At 40.3% G+C, this 22355-nt stretch overlaps 1 protein-coding gene across 2 annotated transcripts in view; it reads left to right on the forward strand.

Annotated features, from left to right (window-relative positions):
* The window catches only part of Fam114a1 (family with sequence similarity 114 member A1), a 60997-nt gene that overhangs the window by 13736 nt on the left and 24906 nt on the right, over positions 1–22355 (forward strand). For both annotated transcript variants that reach the window (XM_046449216.2, XM_046449271.2), the window contains exons 3-7: positions 4987–5074; positions 16057–16170; positions 16301–16407; positions 18595–18729; positions 21074–21226. In XM_046449216.2, coding sequence (XP_046305172.1) covers positions 4987–5074; positions 16057–16170; positions 16301–16407; positions 18595–18729; positions 21074–21226 — 597 coding nt within the window. The remainder of the gene's footprint in view (positions 1–4986; positions 5075–16056; positions 16171–16300; positions 16408–18594; positions 18730–21073; positions 21227–22355) is intronic.

Genomic DNA, 22355 nt, shown 5'->3' on the forward strand with positions numbered 1-22355 from the left:
TGGGAGAGCTGCCTTAGGAAGATAGCTCCAGAAGCCAGAGCTCTCATGAGAGTGAGCTGTTAAGGCACAAGGCTGATCCCTGAATTGCTCTCTGATTCCTGTTTTGAGATGTGCTCTCTTCCACATGCACTCCCACCACTGGGACACCATTTGCCACGAAGTCCACACCCAAGCCATGCCAGTGCCTCACCTTGGCCTTGAATCTCTAGGACTGTGAGCTAAATGAACATGTTTTCCTGATAAAATAGCTTGCCTCTTGTATTTTGTTTTAGTAATGGAAAATGAACTAATACAGATGCCATGATAATAGAATACTGTAAGGGTATAAAAGTGGTTAAACTTCAAATGCTATTGAGAGATCAAGTAATAAAAAGACTAAAATGAGTCCATGGCTCTGACAACAAGGAAGTCACTGTGAGCTTGATGAGGATGGCCTCATAAAATAGTGGCAGTGAGAGTCATGCTGGGTAAGATGAAGAGTGAAGAGGGGAGTGGATACAGAAAGACACTTTTTTTTTTTTAAGAGGTGAAGAAGAAATCTATAGAACAGAAACCAGATAAGTTTGAAAGAATCACTTTCTCCTTGTTGTGATTTTCATTTGTTGGTGTTGAGACAGATAAATCATGTGTATGATTAAATGTTGGAAGTATCCAGTAGAAGGAAAGGTTGAGAAGCCAGAAGAAGGGATAACCAATCCGCACACACCCAGGGGAGTTGAGGGGTGCGAGTGGTACCTAAGAGGAAAGCATAGTCCCCAATTAACAGAAGGGTATATTTAGACAGGGTTTGAGGGGTATAGGCCAGTGTGTATGTTTTGTGCATAAAAGGAACTAATTAGCTGTTTAATTTGGTTTAAAAAATTAGTGTTTGATTATTAAGATTGAAAATCCATTAAGCCTTATTCTTCCTTAGGCTCTATGTTTGTCTCACAGATCCTTTTCTGTTTAGAAGTCTAGCAAAATTGAACAGTCACTTTCAAGGGGTTTCTGAAATGTTTGGTCCTTTTTACCAACTTAAATAAGTTTCGATATTTTAAACAGCATTTAAAAGTGTGATGGGTGTATTTTATTTCCTCTTTAAGTACCTCATTTATCTACTGATACAAAGCCTTACTGAGTACTTAATAATTGTTATAAAGCTATTCAATTTATAGAGTGGATTTTAAAGACCTCTCAAATGTTATAATGGTGTGCATACACTGAGGAAGATTTCAGCTTAACATCAGAAGTCTAATAATTTATTCCTTTTAAATTGGATTTCAAAAAGTGGCAAATGGGTCAAATTTCATAAATATTAGTAGGACAGAAAAGACCAAATGTACACACAAATATTAATAGCCTGTCTTTGATGCTTTAAACCTTTCTACATATAATTTTTAAATCTTCCCAGAGTTGAATGAGGTGCACTCACAAGGAAGAAAACGACTTGGAAATAACTGAGTTCATTGTCAGCAGATATTCTGACAAAGCTGCAGATGTCCTGAGCAATTGAAACCCTCCTACTGTCCTACTGAGTCCCCCTTTAGAGTGGCAATGTCATGAATTACAAAACTTAAAAAGGATGTGGTTGCATAGATCCTATGGCCCACATCATTGTACATAAGATAGCCTCAGGATCTAATTTCTCATCTTCTCAAGGAAACAGGATAATTATATTGATCTTTGATCTTTAATACATATACTTCCCATATAAAGGTTAAAGACCTTTGAATTGGATGGAATCTGAATATTTATAAATTTTTCTAATGATACCTTTGAACTTGATGGCCTAAAATAAATTTTATTATTTTTGGGGGGCATCAAACCTCATGCATGCTAACTAAGCATTCTACCACTGAGCTAGACCCCTAGCCCCAATGAATGTATGATAGAGACCTTTAAATGGGATACTAGATAGGTAAGTATTTTTTTTCTATTTAAAGCACTTTGAACTTGATGAAATTCTGCACTTTTTTATATTTTTAGGAGCACACAGTGGTTATAGACGTTTAAATGATCTTTAGTTGAGTATTGGACATCCTTCATCAATCCATGTCAATTTGCTGTTACAGTATGAGGACATTCTGAAAGTTCATGGGGAGGGGGCAGAGACGTCTCGTTTATTTTCCCTGTGAGTTAAGACATGAAGTTGTCTGTTAAAGGAGGTGAAAATTGCACGGGGCAGGGGGGAGAAGGGTGAGAAAAAAAGCTTTAAAATAACTAGATTTGATAATGAAAATCTGAGTTAATCTGTGCTGCATATTTCGTAGTTTCCTGTATGTGAGTGACATCAAGGCCATTTGAAGTGGAGACAATATTCACGATGAGATAATTTATAATGAATGTTTAACATTTGGTATATATATTTTTTATATTAAATGTGCACATTTAGTCATGTGAGCATTTGCCGTTGATAACAAATATTCTTTGTAGCTGATAAGAAGTCCCAACTCAAGCCAGTGCAGTGGCACATGTCTCTAATCCCAGTTATTTGGGTGGCTGAGGCAGGAAGATCATGAGTTTCAGGCCAGCCTGGGTAACTTGGCAAAATCCTGTCTTAAAAAAAAAAAAAGTCCCAACTCAATGTCAGAGGACTTTATTAATAAGGCAATTGAAGTAGTCACTTATTATACAGCAAAAAATTTCTAGACTCATTTAACATTTATTTCCATTTGCTAGTCAATTACCAGCTGTCAGAACTTATTAAATATTGTAAATTTGAGTCAGAAGCTGTCACCCCTAAGTGTATTAACTCTTCCTGCTCATCAGAGGTGATTTGTCCTATGAAAGAGTGATATTAATCATCAACTTACATCTGTCTTTATGATGGTATAAAATTGTCACTGGGTTCCATTGCCAAAGTGAAGTAAATCAATGTAGACACCAAAAATGAAAGCAGATAGTCAGGAGTATTTCCATTCATGTTAACAGGCTGCTCTTTGTAGACTGAACAAAAAATAAAAGCCAACTTTTAAAGCTTTTTGCTTCATAGTTTTAAAAATGCAGTTTCTTATTATTATTGCCAGCTAACAATTTATGGAATATTTATTATATGCCAGATGCTGTGCCCACAACTTCATATGAATTATTTCTTGTTTTTTAAAATATTTATTTTTTATTTATAGGTGGATATAATATCTTTGTTTTATTTTTATATGGTGGTGAGGATCGAACCTACTGCCTCACACGTGCAAGGCAAGCGCTTTCCTTCTGAGCCACAATCCCAGCCCCTGAATTATTTCTTTTAATCGTCACAAGGCTTATGAGGTTATTGGTTCTTATAGTTCTAATACTGCCATATCTCTCATTTTGTAATAAGGAAGAAGGTCTAACAGGAACTTGAGTAACTTGTTGCCCCAAATGGCAGTGTTTGGACCCAAACCCAGACAATTTAATTTCACGACCTTTTCTCTTGACCTGTGCTCTACACTGATGGAAGGTGTTTGATATTTTCTAACACCTTTGGGTGCAAGTAACTAAAAATCCATATATTGGTGTATTAAATAGCAATTTATTTTTTCTCATTTAATAGGAAGAATGGAGCTAGGTAGCTAGCTGCTTATGTCGGTTGAGTACTTTAGCAGGGCCAGGACCAGTGACTCTGTGGTTCCTTGGCCTTTCCCTAATGACCGCTCCGGTTCAATCATCATATCCCCATCTAGGGCAAGAAAGAGGGAGGGGGGAAGAGTTGGCACTAGCCATAGATGTATGAGTCATCATGAAAGCAGAAACATTCTCATGTATACATTTCATTGCTTGAAAACTGTTTCCTGGGACCACTCCTAACTGCAAGGGTGGAGACAGCCCGGGGAAAGGGCGTTGGGATGACTGATAACCAGCCTTGGGTCAGAGCTGCAGAATCTACAAGCTGTGCAGGTATTTTTCAAATGTTCAGCTTCATTTTTTTTTTTTTTCAAGTGAAAAGGCTGTGATTCTCATCTGGCTAACTCCTAATGTATTTATTCTTGCCTTGTTTCTTAGAGTATGTTCCCAGGAGGTAAGAGAAAGCTGTAGCTCTACTGAGTCAGGACTCATTGGTTGCAAGTAGCAGAAACCTCAGTTATTTATCCAATATTTATTAATTAAACACGTATTATATTCTAGGGACTCTCCTAGGCCCTGGGGATATCAGTGAACAAAACATTTTTTTTAAAAAAGCAAAAAATTTTAAAAAGGGCATCTCGTAGAACCCAAAGACAGAAATGGAGCAGGTCTCAAGAGGGTTGGAAACCAGGAGCTGAGAAGCTACTAGAATTCCAAGCAGATCTCTGAGCATATCTCCATCATTCTGCTTACTCTGTTTTCGCTTAGTTCTTAGTGTACACAGAGAGTAGAAGAGGGTCAACCTGCATTATCTATTCATGCAAACAGCTCATGCTGAACCATAGTCTCCAGTCCCAACTCTAAAAACTGAGGCAAAAGAATTTGAATCCACTGAGGCCAGAGATCGTCTTCCCCTGTGCGTGAGAGATGCACTTACAGGGGTCAAATAGAAAGGTGTCTCCCTCACAAAGCTTGCTGTTGCTGCCACCCACCTCCAGGCTTATTGGTACCTTTTAGACACTTTGTCCATGGTCCATGCCAAGAATCCCATCTGCCATCCCAGAGGTTTGAAAGTTCACCCTACCTTGAAGACCACATTTGTTTATCTGCCTGGGTCAAGTTTCTTTTGAATGTTTTTGAATCACTCTGGGGCTCTAATGTGTTGTATCTTTTTTTCTGGACACAGCTCATGTCCCTGACTTCCAAATAATGGGAGAACTGAGGCTTACTTCACTTCAGACCAAGACTTCAGAAACCCACACCTTCACTAACCAATTTGGTTTCAAAGTACACACTGCAGTGTGGGTTGAGATATTTTTTTTATGACCCATATGAACCATAAGCTAGTGCGATACGGCAGGTGGTGGTTTTTCTTAAACCTTCCCTTTGTTTTATACCAATGGGCATTTTTCCATTTAGGGATAAACTGAATTGCTGACCTGCTGCTGATCTGTTTCTCTGCAGGCTGTGGATTCCCCTCCTCAGGGAAGAGGATGGGCAGGCTGGGGCTCCTGGGGCAAGTCTCTGCTCTCATCCGCGTCTGCCACAGTAGGTGAGCAATCATGTTGCTTTGGAATAAAGTTCAGAAGCCTAATAGGATGTGATATTTTGATTGTAACATATATTGATGGAGTTTAACATTAACCCATGAGATGCCCTTATTTTCTCCATTTTACAAATAAGAAACTGAGTCACAAAGCAAATTAACACCAAAGACAAGAATGTGTGGGTCGGGATTTGAAAACCATGTAGTATGGCTTTTAACCACTCTTAAATGTCTCTAAGAATATTAAGATTTGAACTTTTATAATATATTCTTCAATCTTTTTTTTTTTTCATCCCTTGACTTTTTTTAAGTGTACAACTTCACCTACTCCTTCAACAAATTTGAGGTATCTTGATAGAAAGCATTTCATCAGCTGGAAATTAAAATATAAATAGAACAAAATATGAAGTTAGGAAGAATATATGTGATAAAGACTAATAGAGTTACGATAATAGAGCCCTGCTATTAACTCTGGCTTCCTGGCTATTAGTGTGTGTGTGTGTGTGTGTGTGTGTATGATAAAATGATAAAATTTAGTTTATCTAAATAAATCTATTTTATTGGTTTTAAGTTTTTAAAGATACTTCCCATGTTTGTTCTTATACAAAAGAAAGCGTCTTTACCAGAGCAGGTTGGTTAAGAGATCCTTCCTGTTCCACTCTTCATGGAAACTGAGGGTAGAACGTCACCATATCGGAGGTAACTCAGCAAAGGCAGCCATTTTTGAAGGTGGAGGGTAAGGAGAAGGGCGGGGAAGCCATGGGTCACGTGGCTTCAGCTCAGCGCCATGAGGAGCTTGTGCACCATGGATTGGATCAGTCATTGTTGCTTCAAAATCCAAAAGGGGTGGGAAGACCTTGAGGTGTCCCTCAAGGACTTCATGGTCCTCACCTCAGTGGACCACGGCCACAAAGAGCTTAGGGGCCCGATCTCTAACTTCATGGACCTTAGACCGCCTGGAAGGCCAGAGAGATTGCTAGAGGCCAAATAATGTCAGTCTCTGGTGAGATCCTGGGGAGCAGATTTTCTCTATTGCTAATGGAGGGGGTCAGGGATGGCCTGGAAGCCACCTAGGCTGATGACAAAGTGAACCAAACTGAAGTGAAGGAGCCTGTTTGGCTTTCTGGGTACTCACAGGGTGAGGGTGAACACCTGCAGGCATCTTTCTTTCTTGGAAAAATGTGTGGACTTCTAGTGGCCTTCCGATGGTCTCGTGAGTGGCTTGCTGTCTGAGCCAAGAAGTAAAAATGGAGAATCTGAAAGTTTCTTTAAAATTGGAATAAGTCATGGGAAAAAAATAATGTGGTCTCCAACATAATAGAGCTGTCTTCATGGTTTATATCATAAAATAAAATGTCCTGGCTGCTCCCAATTATATTAAAGTTCCAAACCACTGACAATGAATTTGGTACTTTACAAGGTTCTATTAGAGGTGAAGGATTTACTTTCTTATTAAAATTTTAAAACCAAGGCTAGGGTGGTGGCCCAGCGGTAGAGCACTTGCCTAGCATGTGTGGAGGCCCTGGATTTGATCCTCAGCACCACACAGAAATAAATAAAATAAAAGGTATTGTGTCCGTCTACAACTAAAAAAAATTTTTTTAATTTAAGTACAAGTTTATTCCACACCAAGTAATCATCTGTCCTGCGGGTCACAGTTGCAGGTGCTTTTTGTGCATCATTAAAGTTGTACCTACCTGGACATGGTGGTGCACACCTATAATCTTGGGGTCACAGTAGCTGGAACTGTTTAGAGTTGGCAGGAGAGTGATTTGGAAAGTGGCACTTTCTTGCAACGAGCACAGTACCAAAGACCTGGTCCTGAGTGCTACTAACTTGTCATTACAACAGATTGCCACTGCCTAGCTACCCACCCCATGCACTTAACCTCAAGTTCTTTATTTGGAAAAGTGTGAGTCCATCCCATCTCAGGAGGCTGAGGCAGGAGGATTGTGAGTTCAAAGCCAGCCTCAGCAAAATCAGGGGGCTAAGCAACTCAGACCCTGTCTCTTAATAAAATACAATATAGGGCTGGGGATGTGGCTCAGTGGTCAAGTGCCCCTGAGTTCAATCCCTGGTACCCGCCCTACACCGAGCCCCCCCAAAAAGGTGCACCTGCCTATAACTGCTTCACCAATGGTTGGCCTGGCCAGCTGCCTGCCATTGCTTCTCATTAGCCAGTGGGTCTATCCAACCATTTGACAATGGGCTTTTCTGGACTTTATAAGGTTTTCCATCAAGGCTGGGAATGTAGTTGAGCGGTAGAGTACTTGCCAGTGTGCATAGGCTCTGGATTCAGTCCCTGACACTGAAAAAATAAATAAAAAAGGTTTTTCACCTGCCAACGGATAACTTTCTGGTTGGATTTATTATCCAGCATCTTCTTAGGTGTGTTATTATAAACTGACTTTGGAACATCAACCTGGGTTTTAGTAGGCTGTGCTCCAAGGCCTCTGGGTTTTGTTACCTGGTTCCAAATGCAACCAGTAGATGATGCTGACTCTACTGCTTAAAAAAGGAGGCTGAGCATGTAGCTCAAGGGTAGAGAGCACCTCTGGGTTCAATCCCTAGCGCCAAAACAAACAAGCAAAAATTATGGTGAGCTGGGCACAGTGATGCATGCCTATAATCCCAGGTACTCAGAAGGGCCAAGGCAGGAGGATCACCATTCAAGGCCACCAATTTAGACAGATCCTATCTCAAAGTAACATTTTAAAAGGACTGGGAATGTAGCTCAATGGGAGATCACTTGCCTATCATGCACAAGGCTCTGGGTTCAATCTCCAGTACCACTAAAAAAAAAATAAATAAATATCTGTGTGCCTTCCTGGATTATATGGCCTGTACTGAGCTCCTACCTTGGGACTGAGAGAGAAACAGCTTCCATTACATACAGACATCATATCAATCCCAGGGCTTTGCAGCATTAACAGTTTATTTTCATAAGGAAAAGAAACTTATTGGAAAACAGAGCACTCACAGCAGTAGACAAGCTCTTGAAGGTTTGTAAATTGCCTGTGGAAAGCAAAGAAAGAAAATAACCACATGTTCAATTGCAATTGATTTCCACTCAGAAACCTCATGTTACCCCCAGGGTACTCCAGTTGCAGACAGGAGTGCAAAACACATAGTCCTTAACAAAACACAGAGCTGTCCATTGAACACTAGAAACAGAAGACAAAACTTCTTACAATTGTTGAAAAACTGGGGTCACAGTAGTTGGAACTGTTTAGAGTTGGCAGGAGAGTGATTTGGAAGGTGGCACTTTCTTGCAACGAGCATGGTACCAAAGACCTGGTCCTGAGTGTCACTAACCTGTCATCACAAGACATTGCCACTGCCTAGCTACACCATGCACTTAACCTCTGTGAGACTCAAGTTCTTTATTTGGAAAAGTGTGGGTCTGAGAACTTAAGAAATTCTAAGGCCCTTTCCAACTTGTAGAAAGTGATGCTGATTCCATATTCTGCAGCTGTGTGTAGAAAGAAGCTGACATTTGTAACTACTTCATCAAGTGGAAAAATACAGAAAATTGGCCACCTGCTTCTCTAGATTTTTTTTTTTTTTTTTTTTTGTGGAACTGGGGATTGAACCCAGAGCCTCTCACATGCTAGGCAAGCACTCTCCACTAAGCTATGTCCCCAGCTCTTTTTTGGTTTTATTTGTGAGACAGGGTCTTGGTAAGTTGCTGAGGCTGGCCTCATAAACTTTTATCCTCCTGCCTCAGCCTCTCCGGTCATTGGGATCACAGGAGTGTACCACGGCATCCAGCTTTCTACTCTGTATTTGTTTATCTTATCTTTTACTTCACCCTTTGACCCTAGATTAAGGGGAAATGATAAAAAGTGGCCTTCCCGATGTGTATATGAAATCAAACATTTCTCATCCAACAGATCTTTTCAGAGAGGCCTTAACTCTTGCATATGGTTTCTCTGCAGCCATGCTATCATCCCATTCTAAGAAGGCTTGATCACGTGTCTCCTGTGCCTTTGGACAAGTTTGTAAAATGCAACAAAAATATTTATTATTCCAGTCAGACACCAGAGTAGGAAAGGTCAAAAGTATAGAAAAATGTAAAAAGAATATATTTTGATGATGATTCCAAAATGATGTTGTGACAACCACTAGCTATGATTTCCCATAAGCTCCTTAGAGACTCAACTCATTCTTAAAATTTATCGCTAAGCTAAGAGTAATAGACCAATAATGAAAATGAAAGTCGACAGGCATGCTAAGGCAAAGCCTCCGCGCACAGCAGAGCAGTTTAGATCCAGATGCAACCAAAGGCCTAAATGTTTATTTGAAATTCTAGTTTTGACGGTTTTATGAGTCTAAACACCTTATGCAAGAGTACCTGGGCTTGGCAGGATGGTATATATGGAATATATCTGATCTGTATATTTACTTTTTTCAAAATTACCATGATTCCCTTTTCCCATCCTCTCCCAAGATGCACAATTTTTTCCTGCTGCACATTTTAATGAAGCCCTTCTACCAGCCCTGTCAAAAATAATGACAGTGTTTATTACAGAGAATGGCAAACTTGTCAGAATGGTACCACAGTGAGAACACTTCCCTGTGTAAATCACTATCAATAGCACATGGATTCATTTTTGAAGGTGACATTGCTGAGGATGTGGAAATTCTCAAGGATCGTTGCTAGAAAAGGTAATCAGATTGATGCTTGGAGTTTGCAATCTATAAATAAAACGCAGGGGTGGATGAGTTTCTGTTGGGTGCTAGGCAAGCATTATCAGTCCAGTTACACTTCTTGTCAACCTTGAGCCTAAAGAGATGTGAGCATCTGATTACAGAGTGAACCCCCACCATCGTAATGGAGAGCGAAGACTTTTCCAAAAGAAGGTTGATTGGCTTCTTGATGCACTTTTGACAGCTTTAATTGAGCACAGCAGCATTGACTCTGTTTTCCTAAATAACTGCTCTTCGCAGCTTTTTGAAATACTTTGAATTCATTGACAAAGGAGTCTGAAATGCAGTCAGTGTTTTTTAATTGCTTGATTTGTACAATTCACCCAAAGGGAGTGTACGTGGGTGCAACTTTCAGAGGGACTCTTAGCATTACCTGTAGAGTTTTGAATGCTCAGCCATTCCCACGGTTGATCCTTTGCAAAGATCATTAACATATACATACAAAGGTGTTCAAAATGGAATCTACTCGGTGAATATTAACTGTGCCAGACACTGTCAGAGACACTTGAGATAAAGTAGTGAGCGAATGAGACAAAGGCCCCCTCCCCTAATAGGGCTTCCATGCTAGTGGAAGGAGATAAACAATAAACAATGCACATAATGAATAGGAAGTTTACATAGAATGCCAGAAAGTGGTAAGTCTATAGAAATATATAACAAGTGGAGCGGATCAGAGAGGTTAGGAGTGCAGATGGTGAGGATAGATGTTGGTTTGGTGGTATTTCAACTAAGACTTGTAAGGGGTAAGGGAGTTCACCATCCATGAAAAACTTGAAAGAACCATGGGATTTTTTTTGTTTCTTTGTTCATCCATAAAGAACTGTTAAAAAGTGATATAGTCATTCATTGGAATACTGTGCAGCCATTAAAAAGAATAGGGTAGATCATAATTCTAATTTGGATGCCCAAGAGAGGGATTGAGGCAGAGATTTCATGCACTCCACTCACTGTGACAGTGCCAAGGCTCCAGAAGCAAAGGATTAGGAAGCAGAACTGGATGGAGAGAGAAGCAGAAGTGAAGCACAGTTTGAAGCAGAAGCCACAACCTGCCCCATGGGGAGCTTTGGGTTTGGGAGGATTCTTCAGAGACATCCCCCGATGAAGCACAGGGTGGGGTCTTTGTATCACCAACTGCCCCACTGACCGGTCATTGTGGTACAGTTTTAGGAGAACCAACTCCCTGGCCAGGGCAATTCCCTGGGGAGGCGTTCCATTGAGGGCTGTCAGTAGACAGGCTCCCGCATGGGGAGGAGGAGCAGGGGTCCCAGGCAGCACACAGCAGCCACGGCTCTCTGCACGGGCTGACTCCCATGACTTATTGCCAGGTCCCAACACTTGTGGCGGTACAGCCTTTTTGTTTTTTGTTTTTCCTTGAAAGAGGCCTCAAGAAATAAGGGAGAGTTGTTATCTTTAGAAGGAAGAGTTTGACTTTAAGTCTTTTAGAAGCTTCAATCACTCCTCATTTTGGAAGTCCCTCCTGTATCATAGCAAATATAATAGTGTGCACCCACACCCCTCATCAATATTATACCTGCACATAACTTTGTGAGTCAAATGTATTTGAATAGTAGTTGAAATGAGTTGACCTAATGTTGTGTTTTGAAGACATTAAGTAAATATTGATCCATTTCTAACTTGCAACTTTCTTTCATGGTTTTAAAGTAACAATTTTTTTTCAGGTCTTAATTATTTCCATAGTCTCCTATAAACTCATAGACCCTGTCGCCTCTTATGCCACTGGAAGCTGTCTACACAGAAAGAGATTGGGTCCGCCCTCCGTGTCCATGTATCTATAATTTTTGCATTTGCAAATTTATGAATTTTTTATTTTAAAAATAAGCACATGAAAAGATACTCATTTTCACTAATTATCAGGGAAATGGAAATCAAAAACACCCTCATGCCTGTTACAGTGACTACTACCAAAAAAAACCAAACAAACAGATAAAGCAACTATGAATTTCCATACCAAAAAAAAAAAAAGGAAATAAGTATTGGTGAGAACGTGGAATAATTGAAACCCATGTGTTCCGTTAGTAAGAATGTAAAATGGTATAGCTGCCATGGGAAACAATATGGCCATTCCTCAACAAATTAAAAGCAGAATTACTATATAGTCTAGCAATTCCACTTCCAGTTATATACTCAAGAGAATCAAAAACAGTGTCTCAAAGACACATTTGTACACTTATGTTCATAGCAACATTATTCACAGTAGATAAAACATGGAAGCAACCCGAGTGTCCATTGACAGATGAATGTATAAGCAAAGTGTGGTCTATCCATACAATTGGAATATTATTTAGCCTTAAAAAGTAAGAAAATTCTGGCAAATGCTACAACATGGATAAACCTTGCAGAGAGTATGCTAGGTAAAATCAGTCAGCCACAAATAGACAAATCCTGTGTGATTCCACTGATGCGAGGTACTTAGAGGAGTCAAAATCAGAAACACAAAATAGAATGCTGGTTTCCAGGGATGGTAGAGAGGAAATGGGCATCACTGATAGGTATAGAGTTTCAGTTTCACAAGATAAGGCGAGTTCTGGAGATGGACAGTAGTGAGAGTTGTATAACATTGCCAGTGTATTTGTTACCACCGTACTATACGCTTAGAAGCAGTTACAGAGGTACATTTTATGTTATGTACACTTTACCACAAAAAAACAATTTAGGGACAAAATTTAACCAGTTATATCAAGGAAATTACATGGGATTTTTTTGTTTCTTTTTTAAAATGTCCATTTTTTTAAAAAAAAAAAAAAAGGAAAGAAAAAGAATTTGTATTGAAAAACATGTAAAAGAGAAGAATCCTCCTAATGAGTTAGCCGTTCCTTCTTGGGGTCCTTCAGTGGGTGAGACGATGGAAAGCACCCACTGGACACCAGTCATGAGGCTGCTGTGAAGAACTGCTCTTGCTCCCCCACGTTACCCACGTGGTCAGAGAGGACCTCCCCTACAAGCCAATTACATCAACTTTTCATCTTTCCCTTCAAGGGGTTTTGGTCTTAGTAGAACTTACAAGAAGAAGGCTGGTGAGATCACAATGCTTTTGGAGAAGAAAATTTTTGTACTGACATGTAAGATTGCACACAGTGTCTGAGAACTCAGTCTGCACAGCACAGGAATGATCCTACAGCATCAAGCTGTGCGCCCCACCGTGTGGTTGGGATGGGTTAGAGTCAGGTTAACACCCATGGAGGTGACCTTCACCTTGCTCTGTTGTCAAGCTATGGTAAGTCTAGCTCATTTTAGCATAAAACACCCTTTTTAAAAGGAGAAAACTCCTGACCAAGGATCTGATTTCCAAGGAGGTACAGAAATGAGACTAAAATGACATTTAATCAACATAAATGACATTTAAAACCTTCTCCGTATGACATAATGGGTACATATGTGGGTCTAGACTCTGAAGGACCAAGTTGGAATCCTGCACCTGTCACTGACTGGCTCTGGGACCTTTTGTAAATGATTTCACCTTGACCAGGTCTCGGTTTTCTTGGGTGTAGAATGGGCTTCATAATATCCCTCTCCTCATAAAGTTGTTGAGAGGATTAAATGAGATAATTAATGTACTGAAAATATTGAGCACAGTGCCTGGAACATAGTACATGCTTAATAAACGTCCATTGCAGAGGTTTCACCCGCCTCTCCCCTATGATCTCGCCCCCTGGGAAGTAGGTGTGACAAGTCTCCTATCAGAGAAGATGCAGAACACGCTGGTTAACTGGCTCACCCGCATCAAATACCTAGTGAACCTCAGAACTGGAATTCCTCCACCAGACTTCTGACTCCTAAGCTTGTGTTATTTTCCACCATGTCAGAGGTGGTAAACTAAACATCAGCCAATCATGCAACATTTATTTTAAAATGATTTCTACAACATTCTTGGCAGTACTCACCTTTTACTGCAATAAGAAAAGGGGTTCAGGATATTCCCCCTTTAGGCCATGGAATTTAGAGGGACTTCTTTTTGTTTTAGAATATTTAGGGTTCATGATGACATGAAGAAATTAATACAGAGATCTGTTGTTATTGTTTTTACTGGTAGAACCCAGTGAACATCTCTGGAAGTTAATTACTCCTAATGGAAAGGTGACAGTAACTCCATATTATTATTTCCTTGCTCTGGGCACTAGATGTCACACTAAGTAAAGTTTTAGAAGTCACTCTTCAAAGTAGGGTGTGGCAAAATGTCTAAACCTAGCTATGAAAAAATTACAGCTTTTACATAAAAATAAAGCTCAACTTTGTATTTCTAGTAGAATGCAGTAAAGATGTACTTGTACTAACAAAATTTCTAAAAATAATGGCGAATCAGAAAATAGAGTAGCAGCCCATTTCCATGTCTGTTTTTAGGCACATTCCACTTAGATGCACATGTAAACGGTATTTCCTTCCAGAGACAAAGTGATTGTTTCAAGAGGCAGCTATGCACACATATCTGCGATCATGTGTGTCCAGAGATGAAAAAGGTACCCTTCCCTGGAGAAAGAACCAGATATGACCCTAACTTGCAAGAGGAGGAGAAGGGCAAAGAGAAGATGAGGGATATGAGGTTAATTAAACCTGAAATGGTCTCAGGGACAGATGTGCCATTACCTTTCTTGCTTGACTTAAGCAGAGAAGATGGGAGCAGATGGCCAACCTCCTCCAACTCGATTATTCCTTGATTGTGATTCTCAGAAATCTAGATGAGAATCGTGGGTTGAGATTTGGATGTACATTCTCCTTTTGGAAAATATATGTGTTTTTTTTTTAAATGTTAAGGAATGTGGACTCGGTATGTAAATGAATTAGATTAAGTAATATCCTATAACTTGAATGTTACCGAAACTTCAAAAAGTTTCCATTGAAATGCTTGGAATTCATAGATAGGAAGCTTAGAATTAAGTCAGGTTTAGCAGTTTATTTTTTCAAGTAACTCAATAATGAGTTTGAACTCTGTCTAATGATCTGCCTGTGAATATAGACACATTTTTTTTCTCTTTGTAATTAAAGTTACAAAGTTTCTTTAATAATTAAAATTATTAATTATTTAATAATAAATATAGAATTTATTCTATATAATATATAATGACAGGTGATTTCCACTGGATATGCTTGGAAAATATCAGTGCCTTCTTTGTGTTAAGATCACAGTTTATGAAAACTACTCATTGGGTTTGGGACTCATCTGTGTCATCCTCTTATCCAGGAAATGGACAAATCGTCATTTTAAGTGCTTTCTAGTTCTGAGTCATTCTGTTTTGCTCTTGAATTCTGCTGTCACTCGGGACTCCTTTCCCACTTATTAACATTGCTGCTGCCTTGTGTTTTAACAAGCTGAGGTCTCTGGAGAAATCCTTTATTTTCTCCCTGCATGTCAAGGGGGATGGTGAGCACTGGATGGGGACAGCCATGCTGTTTGTCCTTTAAGGACTTAAGCAACCAGTAGGACCATCAGTGGGCTGTTCATTCCTCAGGCTCGGGAACTCACCACAGCTCATGATGGGTCCTCAAGGGGGGAAATCACTCCAGAGCAAAATGGGGATAAGACCATCTATCAAGTCAAGGGTTGGAATTTGTTCAGTGTGGATTTGACAACCATCCTGTATCTCTGTATTCACCAGTGAGTTATTGAATCCTTGCTGCACTGGGATTTCAGAAATATAGGTATTGTCCCTGATCAGTAGAGTAAAACCCATGCCTTTCAGCCTGGTTCGGACCATTGCTACCTAAGACAAATTCTCAGAGCCACTTGATGGCCTATGTGGCTTTTCTATTTGGGGATGTCAGCTCAAGACCCTTTGCAGTGACACTTGGAAGGAGCATATTCAGGCTCAGCTGATTTCAGTTCAACCAATATTTAACACCCTCAATGTGTTGGGTCTGCAAGGAATCAAAAAATGAATGACATTTGTCTCCCATAAGGATAAGAGTAGCGCACTATTCATTGGCATTGTCTTGAGTTTGGAATCCCAGGGTGAGAAGCAAAGTCAGTAATGCGGCATCTAAGAGCACTACACATACACTATCTCATTTGCTTCTCCCAACAACCCACTGAGTAAACCTGAGTCACAGAGAGCTTCTCTGAGGTCACTCAAGCAGGCAGTGGGGAAGCTGAGCTCCTGTTGGAACCTACTTTGGAGGGATTCCAAAGCCTCTGCTGTGGGCCACTTTGTTGCAATCACGATGGATACCTACAAAACTTCAAACAGCTCTGTAAGATCAGCCAAAGGATTTTCAGACCACAGGAATCTAATGTGTGCACAAACCATATTTATATTTCCTGACAGGTCACGGCTTGACCGCAGTCAAAGAAAAAGCAGGGGCCACCCTTCGGATTCACAGTGTCAATTCTGGATCTTCCGAAGGGGTCCAACCTGAGACCGAAAATGGAGTCCCTGCAGGTACGTGACGTGTGACTCTGGGCATGGGGTGGAGGGCTTTGGACTTTGTTATATCATGTGCATGACTAGAAGCTCCCTAAATTCAGATCAGCAAGATGAACTCTAGCAGGATTTTATTTTTTCTCTTTAGTTGCAGACGTGGCCGCAGATCAGGACCCTGCAGGTAGCCCCCCAGCGTCCCCGGCGTCAGGTTCTCGGGGCATGCTGTCAGCCCTCACCAACGCGGTTCAAAGCACTGTGAGTCCTCAGCAGTTTCCTTCTCCCCGTGTCTCCCTTCTTTTGATATTTCCATTCACCAGTGACCTAGATACATCAGAGGAAAGATGGCCGTGCTCGTGACTTTGGATTATGATTTTGTTATGCTTCCTGCTGCAGAGTAGGTGTAACCTTGGATCCCAATAATAAGGGCAAAATGAAATACAGTTTTATGTTTGAAAGAAAGGAGCTGTTTAGAAGGTCCCTTTTTCAATCTGAATGAATAGTGTCCTTTCCTACTGCTGCAAGGACAGCCTCTGGTTGGAGGAGAAAGATGCTTTGAGAGCTGGGACAGATGTTTTTCCTGGGTGGTCTCTTGCTCTTGACCCTCAATTTTAAAAAAATCATAAAACCATTCAAAATTTTTTTTAAAAAAAGAACCACTTATTAACATTGCACTGCCTTATGTTTTAACAGTAATAGCCCAGATATATTTCTGAATGTTTCCAGACAAATCTGTGTCCCTCCTACTAAAGGAAGCTTATCATTGTCACCAAAACACTGATGCATGGTGAAAAGGGGGGACCCCACCTGACTAGAGGCCGCTAGCTGTCCTGAGGGTCAGGGAGAAAGATATTTTCAACAATCTAGAACCAACTAGCTAGTTTTTCTAGAAATATGGATCATGTCCCTTCGTTCATTCATTCACTCATTCATTTTGTAAAAGGGATGTATGCCCTTCACTGTGCACATGGAGCCCCCTCCACTGGACACTGGGCATGAGCTGACAAACAAGAAGGTGCTATCTCTTTCAGGGTGCAGCTCAACAGACAAATACAGTGTACTGTGAGAAGAAGAGGGAGCTAGAGACAAACATAGGAGGGTATCTTACCCAGACTTTGGGGTCAGGGCTCCCCAGAAATACAGAAAATCACTCCTCCTCTCCTTGCTCCTTGACCTCTACACTGGGCATGGTGAAAGAGGAACAGCAAGTATGTTTTGTCACTTAGCAATGCAAGTCACGTAGTCATGGGAAACGTTATGGGACTGGGGATGGTGGAGCTCTTTCAGCATCTGGTATCAGAAAGGAATTCATGGCCTCTCTGAGCCACCCTACAGGGCGCTCTGAGTGTGCCTCCAGCATCCCCAGCTCCCATTCTCTAACTTTCTTGACCCCTTTCCCCAAGCTCCAGACACCCCCAGCTTGCACTTACTCAATGTCCCTATGAATTGCCAACATCCTACCATCCTCCAAAGTGTGTGCATTTTTAAATCTCTTTTCCAGCATGGTTACTGATTAGCCCCCACATCTGAAAACAAAGTCTGACAATCCAAGATGGAAATGATTAATAAGGTATATTAATTCAGTGAAGTTGAACAATGCTATTCAAATAATTATGAAGATTGGAAAATGTACATTGATAATAATATTACAATAGATCATTTTCATGTAAATTGGGAAAAAATACAGATATGCACATTATAATTACAGTTATGCAGTGGGAGCGTACGTACAGAAGATGTGTCAAAAATGTATACAGTTCTGTGCACTTAAACAGTTTGTGTAAGTCTTCATTGTTTTAATGGTTTTAATGGAAAACAATAGCTGACAAAGGGATTTTCAGGGTGATAACTGTATAATAGAACAGTTTCTAAAGCCAGAAGCACATGCAAATCAACCTGTCTTATTTCATGAATCTATTAATTATAGGTGGGTCATGCTAGTTCCTGAAAGTATGCAAGAGCCATCTGACACAGCCCGAGGGTCCTATACTCCAGGGCCCTAAATTAAAGAATTCCCTAAAAAGTCAGGAGTATTTGACATTTTAATAAACTGCTCCAAAAGGGAAATAAAAAAAAAAACCTCTATTACTTGGGTTAATTTTTTTTTCAAACAAAAACAGCAATTAGGTCACCTGTTAATTTTAGATCTTAGATACATATCTATTCATATACACAGAGCAAATAAAATTAATCCCCAGTGTGCTTTGGTTTTTTTCTAAGCATCATTTTTTAATAACACTGCATGCCCTATGAATTATATAACATATAGTTTTTCGAGGAAAAGAAAATCGGATTAAATGGATGATAAATCTCCTGGTGAGAAAAAAATGTGGCTTTATATTGATTTTAATATTTGAAGATAGTGTCAGTTACCAAGGAGCTGCTGACTGCTGCAGAACAGCAAAATGTAAAAAATCTAATCTCATGCAATTATCTCATCTGCAGGGCAAAAGTGTCTTAACTGGAGGTCTCGATGCTTTGGAATTCATTGGCAAGAAAACCATGAATGTCCTTGCAGAAAGTGACCCAGGATTCAAGCGGACCAAGACACTCATGGAGAGAACTGTTTCCTTGTCCCAGGTTGGACTGTATTCTTTGACCATTTTTTCTTCCAGTCAATAGAGTAAATACACTTTTAAAATTTTTTTAATAGATCATGGAAAGCACATGTTTAAATTCAAATGGCACAAAAAGAGTTGAACAAAAATGGAGTTTCTGATATATCCATTTCCCTGTTGCTAAATTTCTCCAGGGGACGACCACTGTTGACAGTTTTTAGGCATACTGCCAATTATACAGGTACTGATTCACATAGATGAGTCTATGCATAATCATATAGATATATAAATACATATGTGGACAGATAGACATAGGCACATACATACACACATACTTTCTCAACCAAATGGTAAATACTAATCACACTCTTTTGTATTTTATTCACTCAATGATTTCTTGAAGCCTATCCCATTTATGCCACTGTATGTATCCCAGATCTACATACACTTGGTTTCATGACCTTGAATGGATTCCTTAGTCTCTCTGTGGCTCATTTTACTCATTTGTACTCTGGGATTAACATCATACTTACTGACAACATTTTTGTGAGGGTTGAATGAGTTACAGTAGAACCGATACCAACCTACGTGTATGTATATGTGTGTATATACAGCTATATGTATAAATTTTTTTCTCCTTAAGATAATGATGATGTAGGATGAAATGAGACTGAGTCCAGAAACTGGCTAACTCTGACTTCTTTGGTTGTGAAATGAGAACTGGACGAGGTTAGTTTCCCAGATCACCATAATTCTCCATTTTTGTCACAATTCTGATCATATCTGCATGCAATCTACCATTACAAAGTAGCACTGCTCATAGAACCGTGTCACCCAAGAACCACATTAGCCATCTGCAGGGCTTGTTGTAATTACATATGGCTGCACCATTGTGGCAGGTTTGGTTCAGAATATTCTGGAGGGCACCTGAGCATTGCACCTGCAATTTGTATGACTGCTTCAGTTGGGTCACTGTAACACTTTTACCCTCTGCTATTTAGACCCATCTCCATTTTTTTTTCCCCAGAGGAAAAAGCAGAACCAGCATCCCTCATTAAGGGAATTATCCTTTATGCAGCTTTAATTCCACTCCCCACTTGTGAGTGAATTCTGATCCACTTCACAGTGATGTTTTCCCTTTACCTTCCATTTCGTCTCTTCCTCCCTCTATCCCAAAGCACCCATTTAGAGATGGTAGTTGGTAGAGAAAGGAAGCAATCTCAGACGCACTCTGCTATTTTATGGTACCACCATCAAGCCCTGAGATCAGTGGGGGTCGTTGAGTTTTATTGCAGATATTAAAACTTTCCAGTGATGGTTTCATTGGGTTGTTTTTAAAACTTTAAAATTCAGAACCTGTACTGTTTTAGTCTTAAAGGTAGACAGGAGAGAGAATTCTTTCTGCAGAATTCTTTCATGGCTAACAGCCTCGGGAACCCAAAAGGAGAATGAGGCCGACTGTTTTATTGGCACACAGTAAACACCAGGCTCTGTTCTTAGATGATCTGCCCCCTGTGCCCTTCTGGTGTTGACCAGTATATTGATGGTGCTCTCCACAGATATTAAAGGGCCCCATAAACTTAATGCCCCAGTAAACTTAATGAGAAATCCAAAGATGCTTAAAATCAAAGAAGGCAAATGCAGAAAATTGGAAGTGACTGATAGACTTGTGTTCATTTTGCTGTCTTTTTATTTAAAAACAAATAAAATAACTGGAGAAAAGTTATTGACGTGCACAGAAATGCAAGTTCACAGTCTTATTTCTAAAGACTAGCTGAAGCATCTATAAGCCTATTTATATTTAGTATCTGGTGATGAACACATTACGAGTTTATAGTTATCAATTCTTTTTATTGAAGATGTCAAATAACTTCATACACAAAAGATTCAAAGTAATGTAAGTGAGAAAATCAGATCAGCTTATTTCTGCTTTGAAGTCTGCCTAGGTGCGGAATTCACAGTTAATCTTGTCACAAGAGATTAGACTTTCCCAGTGTGCTTAAAACTTGCTCAATATAGACAATTTGGGCATTTTAGAAAATAGAAAAGTTAACCACACATGTGGGAAACACCTCTGGACACCATTGTGAAGTCTTTGGTGAGCTTCTTTCCCATCTCATTCCCAGGCATAGAATTTTTGCTTTGCTTTGCACATAATGAACATATAAAGTCCAAAATAGAATATTATGTAAAAATTATCAATAGCATCCATCAAAAAATAATTTTTTAAAAATTCCAAAGTGATCAAAATCAACCCTTCCCAGAACCAAAATTCAGCCCTTCCCCACCCTACACCCGACGTGTCTTTTACAGGAAGTGGGGCTTTTCAGCATACATCTGGGTATAAGCGTTGTGTGTTTCTGCAGATGTTAAGGGAAGCCAAGGAGAAGGAGAAGCAGAGACTGGCGCAGCAGCTCACGGTGGAGAGAACCGCACACTATGGGATGCTCTTTGATGAGTATCAAGGTCTGTCACACCTGGAAGCCCTGGAAATTCTGTCCAATGAAAGTGAAAGCAAGGTACATCCCCACTGGTCATTTGAAATAACATGTTTTGTAGTGTGTTTCTTAAACATGAAGAAACTGGGAAATGCCAGTATCTCATCAGAGCCTCAGTATCGCAGTACTAAAGTTACAAATGCCGTACAGCCTGATGAGCCCCACAGACGCCATATAATTTCCTCTCTGTCCTGTGCCAAGCTATTGCCCCACACCAGCCCCAAGAGAGCCAGAACACAATAAGTCAGCACTACCCCTCCTTGTGGTGTGAAGGGCTGTCCTAGAACTTGGCTGTTAGGTCAGCCTCCTGGCCTGTGCCTCCCTTTGGTGACATCATACCCGGATCCAGGATCCCTTCAGCCTGCAACTTTCATTCCTCCCCAGTGTGAACAAAGCAGCTGAGGTTTGTTGTAGATTTCAGGGTTTTAATATATTTTGTTTTATGCATTACCTTTTATTGATTCAGCCACTTTGTTAGACTATCTGGGTCATAAAGGACAGAGTTATCCTACCAAGAATTAAAGGTCTATTTGGGAAACATGCAAAACCCTGGGAAACACTGCCTCCCTGAGGGTCCTGCACGTGCTCACTCCCCCATTATGGCCCAGGAAAACAAAACACAAATAGCAAACGATCAATGGGGTTTGTAGCTCTTCTTAAAGTAGTGTGTGTGTGTGTGTGTGTGTGTGTTTAGTAAGCTTTTACATAGCACTTACAAAGTCACCATTCTAAACACTAGAAAGCCATTCATTTACTTGTCCATGTGACTCTTTTGTGGAGACATCAGCCTGACTGCAGCCCTACTATAAAAACAGTGGAAGCCACAAGGCAGTACCCTCTGGCCCTCCTGTGAGGGAGGGGCTGTGGGCCATCTGACATTCACCAGGGAGAAGCAGGTCCCTGGACAAGAAGCTGAACTTGGAAGTGAGGTTCAGAATGGAAAATAATTTTGACTCTCTAGGCCTTGTCCTCTTGTCTTTAGATTTTACAAGTCTGAAACATTTTTTAATGAACTTTCTTGCCCATTCCCCCACCCCAGCCACCCCTGTGCTGGGGGTGGAACCCAGGGCCTCATGCATGCTGGACAAGCACTCTGCCACTGAGGTATATCCCCAGCCCTTGAGCCATTCTCGATGCCTGACTCATCAGG

Source organism: Marmota monax, unplaced genomic scaffold, assembly GCF_021218885.2.
Source record: "Marmota monax isolate L192 unplaced genomic scaffold, Marmota_monax_Labrador192_F-V1.1 WCK01_AAM20220418_F8-fsc00025, whole genome shotgun sequence".
NCBI lineage: Eukaryota > Metazoa > Chordata > Mammalia > Rodentia > Sciuridae > Marmota > Marmota monax.